At 43.1% G+C, this 13,430-nt stretch overlaps 1 protein-coding gene across 1 annotated transcript; it reads left to right on the top strand.

The window, feature by feature from the left end:
* The first annotated feature begins 242 nt into the window (after positions 1-242).
* LOC136314481 (proline-rich protein 23C-like) lies at positions 243-1,031 on the top strand. The gene has a single exon (XM_066245465.1). It carries the CDS (start codon positions 243-245, stop codon positions 1,029-1,031), a length of 789 nt encoding a protein of 262 aa, XP_066101562.1.
* The last annotated feature ends 12,399 nt before the right edge of the window (positions 1,032-13,430 follow it).

Consider the following 13,430-nt stretch of genomic DNA (forward strand, 5'->3'; position numbering starts at 1 on the left):
CGTTTGCAGCACTATCGGCCATCCCGTGCGTACACCGGTCAGCAAAAAAAACTCAAGATTTGAAGGTTAGGTGCGGTTATCCTACATGCTGAACTGAGGACCTCCGGAGTGGCGACCCTTGAGCTCCGAGGTCCTGCGTCCCACCCGCTGGGGCCCGCTTCACCTGTCCTCGAGACTTGTCACTGAGTGACACTCGCCCTCTGCCAGGCCCCGGGAGCGCCGCACGCAGCGCCATCTACGTTATGGGCAGCCAGCTCCTCAGCCCCTGCACCTACCCTGAGCCCTGGTGGGGAGAGCAGCCCGAAGGACCCAGCCCCGCCAAGCGCCGCCTAACCGAAGAACCCGAGGGCCCCGAGTCCGAGACGGCGCCCAGCCCACAAGACCCCGCGGGACCCCCGGCCGCGCACGCGCTCACCTCGGTTGTGGTCCTGGCTCCCGGCTGTGCCCTGCAGCTGCCCCTGGACGACGTCGACCTGGTGCTGGAGCCCGAGCCAACGTCCGTCCTGCAAGTGTCTCTCGGAGGGCACACCCTCATGCTGGTCCCCGAGGCCCTCTTGGGCTCCGGCGACGACCGTTCGGGAGGGCCGGCCCACTCGCCTGTCGTCCTAGAGCCCAACGCTCTCCTGGACGCTCCCGGGGAAGACGTGGCCGTCCAGCAGGTATTCTGCGCACGTGTCCCAGAGATTGCCGCCCAAGAAGAGTCGCATGGTGAGGATGCGGACCCCGACTTTCCGACTCCTTGGATGGACCGTGCAGCCGGCCCAGTCATCGGGTTCTCCCAGTCTGCCAGAAGAGCAGTTGGCCCCTACCCTCACAGCCCCATCAGAGAGCCCTGGCCTCAGGCCCCCACCCCTAGTCCCGAGAGACGTTCGCCTGGTCCCTACTTCAACCTGGACGTCCACTTTCTGGAGCCCTTCCCCAGCTCACCACTCCAACCGCTACCTCCCTCTCCGAGTCCAGGTCCACACGCTCGCCCCCAGCCTCCTCCCGGTCCTGCGCGCAAGGCCCGGAGACGCCTGTTCCAGGAATGAACTCTCACAATCCTTCCCAACCTGGCTGAGGACCATGACAAGGTATTCTGATAGCGGCTGTATATACATTGTACAAACCTGCAAGAATCACCAAGGATAGATAGAAGACAAATGCTCTTTTGATGTAGGCTGCTTTGCATAATTTTCTATCGATGGTGGACTAAAACATTTGGAAAGTAGATCACAAAGCAGCAAAGAAATGCTGATTCAAATACGGATACTTCATTTTGGGTGTTAAGTAAACAGTGCAATATACAGACATTGTATTATAGACTTACACACTTGAAACATATAATTTAACCAATAGGGTCACCAATGTCACCTCAATAAATTTAATTTTAAAAAATTTTAAATACAATGTACTTTTAGACATCCAGATTGCTGCTTAGGTTGTTTTCTCTACATAGTCACCCTTAAGCAGTTCCGTTCCCCCTAGTTTTGCTTCAAACCTCTTCTCTAAAAATCCAGCACTCTTCTCTAAAAATCCTTTCTTTCCCCAGCAACCAACCACTTTACTTCTTTTCTCCCAAATTAGAGTAATTACTTAATTTCTTTTGTTTAATGGGTTTTGGCCCTAGAGTCCATGCTAGTTTATGACAACCTTCTCACCATTTTGAACTTTTGTGTGTGTGTGTGTGTGTGTGTGTGTGTGACAGAGTCAGAGAGAGGGACAGATAGGGACAGACAGGAAGGGAGAGGTGAAAAGCATCAATTTGTTGTGGCACCTTAATTGTTCATTGATTGCTTTCTCATATGTGGCTTGACGGGGGGGGGGGGGGGGGGGGGGGGGGGGGGGGGGGGGGGGGGGGGGCGCTACAGCCCCCTCGCTTGAGCCAGCCACCTTGGGCTTCAAGCTGGTGAACCTTGCTCAAACCAGATGAACCCGCGCTCAAGTTGGTAACCTCGGGGTCTTGAACCTAGGTCCTCTGCATCCCATTCCGATGGTCTTTCCACTCTGGTGGTCAGGCCTGAACTTTTCTTTATGATGGCTCTAGTTGTATGTGGACAAATGTTTGTTAGATACAAAAGAAATAGAATGGGGAACAATGATCAGGCGCCCTCTTCTTTTTTTAATGACTAGGTGAGCAAATGGTTCAACTATACTTCTGGGTTTGTGGGGAATTTTTTCCCAAAAAAACAACTCTTTTCCATTCTTTTCTTATATTTTTAATATAATTTTCCTGTCCTAAAAAAAAGGAATTCTAAAGATTTTGTGATAAAGACAATATTATCTCCAAATAATGAGAAAGTGTCTTTTTGACAAGCCTCTTACATCTAAGTTTTCCTTAGTCTTTTTTATTAGATAGTAATTCAAGTCCAGGTTGAACAGTAATAGGGTCATCCCTATCTTATAACGTGTTAATCCAGATGCTTCTAAATTTTACCATAAATTATAACCTTTTCTGTACATGGTTAGTAGATAACCCTTATCCTATTGAAGAAGTTAGTTTTCAGTCTTTCTGATCACTAACAATTTTGGATTTTTGCTTTGTTTTGGACTAAAAAGAGTTGCTCAGATTATTCTAAATGTTGGCATCTTATTGTTTGTGTGTATACATAGAGTAGCTACGTAGTCTTTGGGTACATACAGAAACCTGGCAACAGAGCAAATGAGACCAAGCTTGATGCTTCAGGAATTCTAAAAATTGCATGCACTTCTGAGAATCTGAGAAGAGAATTTGGAAGGGGAAAGGCAGTAACTGCTGGGTCACTTTAAGGATTTTTTTAATAAGGATTATAATTATTTTTTCCTGCTCATTCTTTTTTTTTTAATTCCCTTTTCCTGTTCATTCTTTTAGTCCATTTTTTTAATTTTATTTATTTGGTTGACATAGTTCACCAAACTATACAAGTTTCAAGTGTACAATTCAACATAACAAAATTTTTTTTATCTATAAGATGACTTTTTGTAGTTTCTTTTTAAATCTATTCATTTGGTCATTTGCACTGATAGTCTAAAGATAAAGTATCTTTGCACTTCAGCTATCCTACATTATTTTATACAATTCTAATTCCACCTAGGTTCATTTTTTTGTTATGTTTTTGTTTGTTGCAATCATATAGGCACCACTCCTAATTTCAAAATGTCATTATTTTGCCAGGTTTATCTCATATTTTATAATGAAATAAATTATTAGTGATAAAGCTAATGTCAAGACACTAGTTTTTTCTGTTGAACATCAATAATTATTTAGACTTACCAACATGCTTTGCCAATGTCTTTGCTCACCTTCTGTTCTTGCATTCCACTCCATCATTCTGTCATTTTTTTCTTATCAAATTATACTCTTTTCAATTCTTTCAGCTGTGGCCTGTTTATAAATCTTAGTTTTATATGTTTGCACATATTTCAGTTAAACCTTCAAACTTGTATAATAATCTCACTGAGTTTGGAATTCTAAAAATAATGCCTCTAGTCTCTCACTACTTTAAAGATGCTGCTTTTCTATTTTTTCCTTACCATTTATTTTCACAGATGAAAGTTGTCTGTCATTTGTATTGCCATTCCTTTGTAGGAGATTAGACTGTTTACATTAGTATTTTTCCTGATTTTGATGTTCTAGTTTCCACCTGATGTGTTTAGTTTGCCTTCTGTAACTCAGTGAGCTTTCTAAATCTGGAAAATTAACTTTTTCTTAAAATCTTGAATAAGAATGAGTCAGTATCTCTTGGATTATTGAACCCTTCTCTAATCTGTGGAACTTCTAATAGAGAAATGTTGGACCTGCTTAATCAATGCCATTAGCTCTGTGTCTCTTAATATCTAGATTACGTTTTTGTTCCCTTTACAATAATATACTTTCTCTCTTCCAATTCACTTATCATTTTCTATTTTCAAAATTCTGTTTATGCTGTTTATAAGACAGTGTTCATTGCAAGTACTGCATTTTTCCTTCTCAAGATTTCTAATTACTTGAGTTTTTTTTATATATCTACTCTTATTTCACAACTTTTGGTCAATGTCATATTCTGTAAACTTCTTTTGGTGTTTTGTGACTGTTATCTCCTTATTTATCTCTAGAAGAATCTAAACATTCCTATTTTAATTTCTGTATCAATTAGTTCAGTAGTTCCATTTCCTCAGGCATAATATCTCCCGATTATTTGGCAACATTTAATTAGATTGATTTTCTGCTGGGCAAAGAAATTTTGTTTTGTGGAAGTATTTTGAATGAGAATTCATTTTCTGCTCTATGTTTGAATTTTTTATTTGCTTCTTCCTGGTTCCCTAAGATCCAAAACTCAGAACAACCCATATGGAGCTCGTATAATTTGTCACTCAAAAATCACAGGTCTCACTTGGCTTTGGGATAGAGTGGGGAGTCACAGTTATACTGTTATGCTCAAGCACTCACACATGGCCCAATTTCCAATTGCAGTGTTGTAGTAATGCTGGGGTGAAATGTCCATATCCCCACCCCATCAGGACTGCTGTGAGTATTAGCGCTAACTCAGCTGAGTTGATCTCCAGGAATTTTCCTCAGCCTCCATGAGTAGTCCACTTCAGTGACTGTCCAATTAAGGAGTGTACAGGCTCAGTTCACTTAACTCAAGACAACACTGCAAGTGAAGGGATTAGCCAAATTATATATACATAAAAACACAGACACAGACAACAGGGTAGCAGTTCCCAGAGGGAAGAGGAGATAAAGGAGGGGGGGAAGAGGGGAAGCGGGAGTGGAAAGAGACTTTGCATGGCGCATGGGGGGCACGATGCAGTAGGTAGAGGGTGTTATATTGAGTGGGACTCTTGAAACCATGTCAAAAAAATAAATTAAAAATATATATTTCCTCCTGTGTTTGTTGGACCTAATGATGGGAATAGTAAAATAGATCCATTTGTGAACTACGATAGACTTAAGAGCATGAAATAACAATTCTAGTTTTTGAATTTAAAAAAGTCTCAGTGTTGGGTTACTGCATTGAAAGAAGAAATGCCAAATGCTTAACAAAAGTAGCCTGGAGTTACACTCCGAACCATCAAGAAGAAATTAATTTGAGATGTCCAGAAAATTTCCAGCTGTTTCGGTTGATGCGCCTTATTTTTAAGTGGTACAAATACTAATGGAATTTTATTTTCACTTCAATATTTAGTATTTGCCTGACCAGGCGGTGGCGCAGTGGATAGAGCGTCGGACCGGGATGCAGAGGACCCAGGTTCAAGACCCCGAGGTCGCCAGATTGAGCGCGGGCTCATCTGGTTTGAGCAAAAAGCCCACCAGTTTGAACCCAAGGTTGCTGGCTCCAGCAAGGGGTTCCTCAGTCTGCTGAAGGCCCGCAGTCAAGGCACATATGAGAAAGCAATCAATGAACAACTAAGGTGTTGCAACGCGCAATGAAAAACTAATAATTGATGCTTCTCATCTCTCTCTGTTCCTGTCTGTCTGTCCCTGTATATCCCTCTCTCTGAAAAGAAAAAAAAAAATTTAGTATTTGATAAAAAAAAACAACACTAAGGGACCATCCCAGTACTAGAGCCCTCGGTTGGTTGACTGAGGCCTTTGTTGCAACTGTATCCCAATAAAGTTCAACTCCTCCATCTGTGCAGCTGTATTTTCTTTGTTCCCCCAAATTCCTGCATGCAAATCTCCATCTTAGAGTCTTCCCAAACCAATGTAGGATAGCTGGTGTCAGGAGTCAGAGGAAGCATATGACTAGTGTCCTTGGAGCATGAGTAGCCCATGGCATGCTACAGCCAAGAAGATAAGATTTTAATCAGTGGTGAACATATTGGGATGCTAGTAGAAGGGACTACACCAGGGGTCAAGAACCTATGGCTCGCAAGCCAGATGTGGCTCTTTTGATGGCTGCATCTGGCTCGCAGACAAATCTTTAATTAAAAAAATAATGTTAAAAATATAAAACACTCTCATGTATTACAATCCATTCATTTCCTACTGCTCATGTTCATGGTTGCGGGTGGCTGGAGCCAATCACAGCTGTCCTCTGGGACAACACCAAATTTTTATTGGATAATGCATAACTTACACGGGTCGTTGTATGGCTCTCATGGAATTACATTTTAAAATATGTGTCGTTCATGGCTCTCTCAGCCAAAAAGGTTCCTGACCCCTGGACTACACAGACACTGGCAATATCCCAGGCAATTGAGAAATCTGGTAACAGTAATTATAAGAACTTATGTTTATGCCTGACCAGGTGGTGGTGCACGGATAGAGCATTGGACTAGGACACGGAGGACCCAGGTCCGAGGTCACCAGCTTGAGCACAGGCTCATCTGGTTTGAACAAAGCTCACCAGCTTGGACCCAAGGTTGCTGGCTCAAGTAAGGGGTTACTCGGTCTGCTGAAGGCCCACAGTCAAGGCACATATGAGAAAGCAATCAATGAACAGCTAAGCTGTTGCAATGAAAAACTGATTGATGCTTCTCGTCTCTCTCCATTCCTGTCTATCTATCCCTATCTTTCCCTCTCTGACTCTCTCTCTCTGTCTTTGTAAAAAAAAACCAAAAAAAAACTAATGTTTATAAGTAGCATGGATTTGAATGGCTGCTGCTGAAACAATCAATGCATTTGAGAAAAAGAATAAAAGGCTGAGGGTAATGAATTACCAATAAAACCAAAATATGAGATCAAGACAGTCTCCTTGGCAGTATACATGTAGTCTTTTATCTCCGGAAGCTATAGAAGGTTAAAAACAAAACCAAACAAAACAGGTTCTGGCTGAGGATTTACTGTAGAGAGAGTGGAGAACATAAAAGATTGAATTCTAAATCTAAGCAAATCTGCAATGGTAAAGTCACAGCCTGATTAGGCCCTGAGAAATTGAATGGAGACAATCAGGTAGATACACATAAATCACTTAAATCCCCAGATCTTTCTCAAGCCTTCTGGCCCACAAAAGTGGTCCACTCCTCTCTGTAAAAAGTTGACAATTCTCGCCTGACCAGGTGGCGCAGTGGATAGAGCATCAGACTGGGATGCAGAGGACCCAGGTTCAAGACCCCGAGGTCTCCAGCTTGAGCTCAGGCTCATCTGCTTTGAGCAAAAAGCCCACTAGCTTGAACCCAAGGTTCATGAGAGGGCAATCAATGAACAACTAAGGTGTTGCAACGTGCAATGAAAAAACTAATGATTGATGCTTCTCATCTCTCTCCGTTCCTGTCTGTCTGTCCCTGTCTATCCCTCTCTCTGACTCACTCTCTGTCTCTGTAAAAAATAAATAAAATTTTTTTAAAAAAAGAAAAAAAAATGAGCAAAAATAATAATAATAATAATAAATTAAAAAGTTGACAATTCTCCCTGCTTTAAGATGATGCCTGGCAAGACAACATGCACCAACCTCAAGAATTAACCTCATCTCCTCTCTTTGCTACCAGGCCAATAACTAAAATTAAGCACAATAAAATCCAGCCAAGGAAATGCTAGACCTGTAAATAAGAAAGGAAACCACACATACACACACACACACACACACACAGAGCCACAGAACTCAACCTATACTTGCAAAAGCCACGTGTAGGACTGAGAGTGCTGGATGTCAGCCTGGAGGAGGGAGAGTTCATCAATTTAGAAGTATTCTCTCATGATACAGGATTGAACACCCTGGCAAGGACCCTGTAAGAAGGCCGTGCTTACTTCAGATTTGAGACTCTTGGAAACTTGGAGAAAACAATATCCTATATGAAGCAGTAATACCATAACTGCCAAAGTAGACAGCAGAATAAAGGATCAAAAGGTCCAGAGCAGTGGGTATGATACAGTGGATATACTACCTAAGTCTGGATGAAGCTATGAAGAATGGAGTACCATTCTTCATTGTGTAACAGAGCAATAAGGAATTCACTGCAAAGGCGCCAGCATCACTGAGAAGCTCAGTGGGGCAGAGTTACGCAGCGGTGGCAGGAGATGCCATTAGAGAGCTGGACTCCATGGCAGCCAGGGGAATAATGGGATATGAGACTGAATATACAAAACAATGGTAAGACCACACATGAGAACAGAATTCTGACCCACCTTTGTAAGCAACCAGCCTCCCCCCAAAAAAAACCATAACCTCTTTAGTAACTGGCACCAAAAGGTCAGAACTTGATCAGTTTTTCTCATTTTCACCCCCACTTCCAACCCAGGACCAACTTGAAAAAGTCAAATATGCTATGCCTAAGACGCGAAGCACACAAACCAAATCGATTAAACAAGGTGTCCTGCTTCTAGTTAGCCTGCCTCCAGCTTCCCCCTGCCAACAACCTCCAATCAAACATACCTGAAGCCCTCCCTTTCTCCACTATGAAGCTTTCCTACCCCCTTGCCTACCTATAAGTATGTGTCAAATGCAAGTCATTGGGCTGACACCCTTGCTATAACAAGCTCTGAATAAATAGACTTTGCTTGCCTGACTGGTGGTGGCGCAGTGGAGAGAGCATCAACCTGAAACGCTGAGGTCCCACGATTGAAACCCAGAGGTCACCGCCTTGAGCGGGGGCTCACCACCTTGAGTGCAGAATTGTTGGCCTGAGTGTGGGATCATATCAATGACTCATGGTCATGGGACTCATGGTCACTGGCTTGAGCCCAAAGGTCACTGGCTTGAAGTCCAAGGTCTCTGGCTTGAGCCCAAGGTTGCTGGCTTGAGCAAAAGGTCACTGGCTCAGCTTGAGCACCCCCTCCCACCCCATCAAGACACATATGAGAAGCAATCAATGAACAACTGTGAGTTGATGCTTATCTCTCTCCCTTCCTGTCTCTCTCCCTTGGTCTTCCTCTCCTCCTCCACCCCCCCACCACTAAACATAAATAAATAAATAAATAGCCTCTGCTTGTTCTCATTTAAGTGGTCTATGTTTATTTTCAGTTTTTCTAGAGGTCCCAGTGAGATATAGTCTGCACTGCTCGTTGCCATGGACCTCAGCATTCAACCAGGTGCAGTACCCATCGAGGCACCTTATGCCTTGTTACTCTCCACTTACGGAGCCTGTACCAACATGGAAAGCCAACACCAGGTTTGAACTCTCATTGCACTAGTTCCTTGGCTATTTATTCTCAGTTTGGTACCAGGTTTTGTTACTGGTTCCATTTATTTGGCATCCTTGGTGGAATCAAGCTATTGCTTTTTTTTTTTTTTTTTTTTTTTTTTTGCAAGGGGCAGAGGAGAGACTGGGACAGAGAGGAAGGGAGAGAGATGTGAGGCGTCAACTCATAGTTGTGTCACCTTAGTTGTTCACTGATTGCTTTCTCATATGTGCTTTTTGACCAGGGAACTACGGCCAAACCCGTGACCCCTTGTTCAAGCCAGTGACCTTGACCTTCAAGCCAGCCACCATGAGGTCATGTCTATAATTCCACTCTCAAGCCAGCAACCCCACATTCAAGCTGGTGAGCCAGCACTCAAGCCAGCAACCTCTTGATTTTGAACCTGGGTCCTCAGTGTCCCAGGCCGATGCTCCATCCAGTGCACCACCACCTGGTCAGGCCAAGCCATTGCTTTCATCTCCTTTCACTCTCTGTCATGTTTCCATTTTGCATTGTGTTGATTGTATTATTTGTCACAAGAAGGAGAACCACAGGGTATATAACACAGTCATGGGTCTCTATAAGCCTGTTGTTTGAGACAACCTAACAGTCCCGTGAGTTTGCAGTTCTCACCAGACTGGCACTCATTTGGAGAAATTAGGCTGTGGCCCATCAATAAAACCAGAGCTTGGATTTGATCCAGAAACAGGGTTCACTCTGGTTGTCCTCTTGTTAGGGGTGCCGACAGTCAGGTGCGCATTCAGAGGCAGCCAAGCGTCACAAGGGGACCTAAGACATGAGGTGCACAAGCGTCACATTTTACCCACCTTCGTCAGCTCTTATCGGGTAATCTAAGACTAAATCCCCTCCTCTTCCAGGAAAAACATCTGCTTCTTATATGTAGTCTTTTTACAATCCTAATTCTTGTGCCTATCTCTCAAACTGACAAAACTTTACCAAAGATGATTTGATTTGAACAAAACTGTTCATCAGAGAGGTGCCTTTGAAAAGAAAGGGAATAAGATTTCTCAGGTTCAATGGGCAGCATTTTTGATTAGGAATAAAGAGGCCTCCAAACAAAATTCTGACTTGAAAGTTGCTTTATTGAAAAATTCATTGGCCAAAACTAATGAATAATTTGACAAACAGCAACAAACTAGACTTATTTCTTTAGTAAGTCCTCCCTCCTTGCCCTCCAGTTGTCTCCCTATTCCAGATCTCCCTCTTCCCCTTATCCTGCCATCCTCTCTTTCTGCACTTCCATTGACTCCGCTCTCCAATTCCCCCTGTCCAGTCCTCCTACCTCTTCTTAACAACTCTCTCAAGAACCTAAAATCACAGTTGCCTCTAAAGATCCATCACCCATGCTCAGGCTGCTGAGCTGAATTCAGGTCCTGAGCTGAATTAAGAACTATTAGTAAAGACAAGAATTTATTAGAATTTATTTAGAGGCCCTGGCTGTTTGGCTCAGTGGATAGAGCATCATTCCTGCATGTGGATGTCCTGGGTTCATTCACCAGTCAAGGCATGCATGAGAAGCGACCATCTGCTTCTCTTCCCCTTGTCTCCTCCTCTTTCTCTCTTCCCCTCGCACAGTCAGTGGCTCAATTGGTTCTAGCATTGGCCCCAGACACCGAGGATAGCTTGGTTGATTCAAGTATCGGCCCCAGATGAGGACTGCCAGGTGGATCTCAGGGCATATGACTATCACCCTGCCTCTTACTTTAAAAAAATTCATTTGGATAAGACCCAGAATGACTTGACTTATATGGCTTATATACATATTGGTCAGAACTGCAGATGCTAACTATTGGATGACAAAGCAGATTGGACTAACCCAGAAAAGGACCTATAGAATCTCTCTTACCACCATAAACCTAAGAGTCCAAAAACAAGCCTGAGCCCTGGCCAGATAGCTCAGTTGGTTAGAGCATCATCTTGAAGTACAAAGATTGTGAGTTTGATCCCCAACCAGGGCACAAACAGGAACAGATCTATGTTCCTGACTCTCACTCACTCACTCTCTTCTTCTCTTGCTAAAATGAATAAATAAAAATTTGAAAACAAAAACAAGCTGGAAAAGTTGGACAGTCTTCTAAAAACCATACCTGAAATATTTCCATAAAATTGATATAGATACTACTGTTTCAATATTAAATCTGGCCACCTCTACTCAGCCTCTTCCTTGGAGGAAAATGTATCATACAGGTGGTCAATATTTCACATAACTCACAGATTGCTTCCAGCCTTTAACTGTAATCCTTGAATGGAAACATTCCCTCATGCCCTATGATAAGACACCTAAAAATTGAATAGGGAGAGATTTATGTTACACATATAATTGTTATATTAAAAGCACACCAGAGGGACTATTTCTTGAGGTTTCAGAGAACTCTTCTATTCATAACCAATTATGTCCATTCTGAATATACCCTTGCATGTTCCATTATATTTGAACCATACCCCAGATAAAGATGTTGACACCATACCTGACCCTCTATGGGCTAGAAATTCCACTGATATAGGAAAATTACTATGAGCAGAACCTATTAAAGTTCAGATACATTCTACCTAACTGTGACCAAAACTTCCCCAATACCCCTTGAAGCAAAGGGAAGAGCTCAAACTAATAAAGTGTCGCGGACCAGCCGGGCTCCTAATAACAGTACGGAATTAAGGAAACACACTTATCAAAAAAAAAAAAGCCTGACAAGGCGGTGGCGCAGTGGATAGAGCATCAGACTGGGATGCGGAAGTCCCAGGTTCGAGACCTTGACGTCGCCAGCTTGAGCGCGGGCTCATCTGGCTTGAGCAAAAAGCTCGCCAGCTTGGACCCAAGGTCGCTGGCTCGAGGAAGGGGTTATTCGGTCTGCTGAAAGCCCACGGTAGAGGTACATATAAGAAAGCAATCAATGAACAACTACGGTGTCGCAGTGCACAACGAAAAACTAATGATTGATGCTTCTCATCTCTCCGTTCCTGTCTGTCTGTCCCTGTCTATCCCTCACTCTGCCTCTCTCTCTGTCTCTGTAAGAAAATAAAATTTAAAAAAAATTTTTAAAAATGATGGGACCGGGAGGACTCTTCAACATGCCTGGCAGTATCCCAGTGCCCCATAGCCCCAGTTTGCTCTATTATATAGCCATATGCAAATCAAGGACCTTGATACAAAGTTGCACATGCAAGGCTAAGACAGGAACTCTCCCAAGGCAAAAACAGGATAATTAGTGAAATCTACCAACATCTGAAACAAACAAAGAGTCAGAGGAGGGCATATATATTGCTTCCAGCAACCCAAGGAAGCAGGTAGAGTGGGTGCAAATACTCAGCATCATAGCCAAATACGGAGATGGAGGGAGGAGAACTTAACCTTTTGCTAAGCCTTGAATCTACAATGGCTTTTTGCCATTTACTATCCACAACATAAAGACCTTTTTTTTTTTTTTTTTTTTTTACAGAGTCAGAGAGTCAGAGAGAGGGATAGATAGGGACAGACAGACAGAAACGGAGAGAGATGAGAAGCATCAATCATCAGTTTTTTGTTGCGGGTCTTAGTTGTTCATTGATTGCTTTCTCATATGTGCCTTGACCTTGGGCCTTCAGGAGACGGAGTAACCCCTTGCTCAAGCCATCAACCTTGGGTCCAAGCTGATGAGTAGTTAAAGACCTTATATACAGGCCCTGGCCAGTTGCTCAGTTGGTTAGGGCATTGTTCCGATACACCAGCGTTGTGGGTTCAATTCCCTGGTCAGGGCACATACAAGAATCAACCAATGGCCTGACCAGGCAGTGGTGCAGTGGACAGAGCATCGGCCTGGGATGCCAAGGACCCAGGTTCGAGACCCTGAGGTTGCCAGCTTGAGCGCAGGCTCATCTGGCTTGAGCAAAGAGAAAAGCTCACCAGCTTGGACCCAAGGTCGCTGGCTCAAGCAAGGGGTTGCTCGGTCTGCTGACTGTCTGTCCCTATCTATCCCTCTCTCTGACTCTCTCTCTGTCTCTGAATTTAAAAAAAAAATTTTTTTTAATCAACCAATGAATGCATAAATAAATGGAACAACAAATCAAAGGTTCTCTCTCTCTCTCTCCCTTCTTCTCTCTCTAAAATAAATAAGTTTTAAAAAAGAAGCAGACAGATGGCCTAAGACTTTCAGAACAACCAGATAACCTCAGATAGTCTACAGATTCTGCCCAAGACATGGAGCCAAGGCTCCTATCTACTTTCTGTCTTGTTGCCCTTGTCTCCAGAAAAAGAACCAATGATTATAATCTATTAATCAGACCCTAAGTAATTCTAAATTTAAATTCAACAACTTTGGTAGGGTGATGGGCCAAATACTTGCTAACTATAAGAGATACAAATACATAACATAGGCTAATGTAAAGCCTTGGTTCCAACACTGGGATGTGAACAACTTTTTTCTTAGATCTC

This window comes from Saccopteryx bilineata, chromosome 10, assembly GCF_036850765.1.
Source record: "Saccopteryx bilineata isolate mSacBil1 chromosome 10, mSacBil1_pri_phased_curated, whole genome shotgun sequence".
Lineage (NCBI taxonomy): Eukaryota > Metazoa > Chordata > Mammalia > Chiroptera > Emballonuridae > Saccopteryx > Saccopteryx bilineata.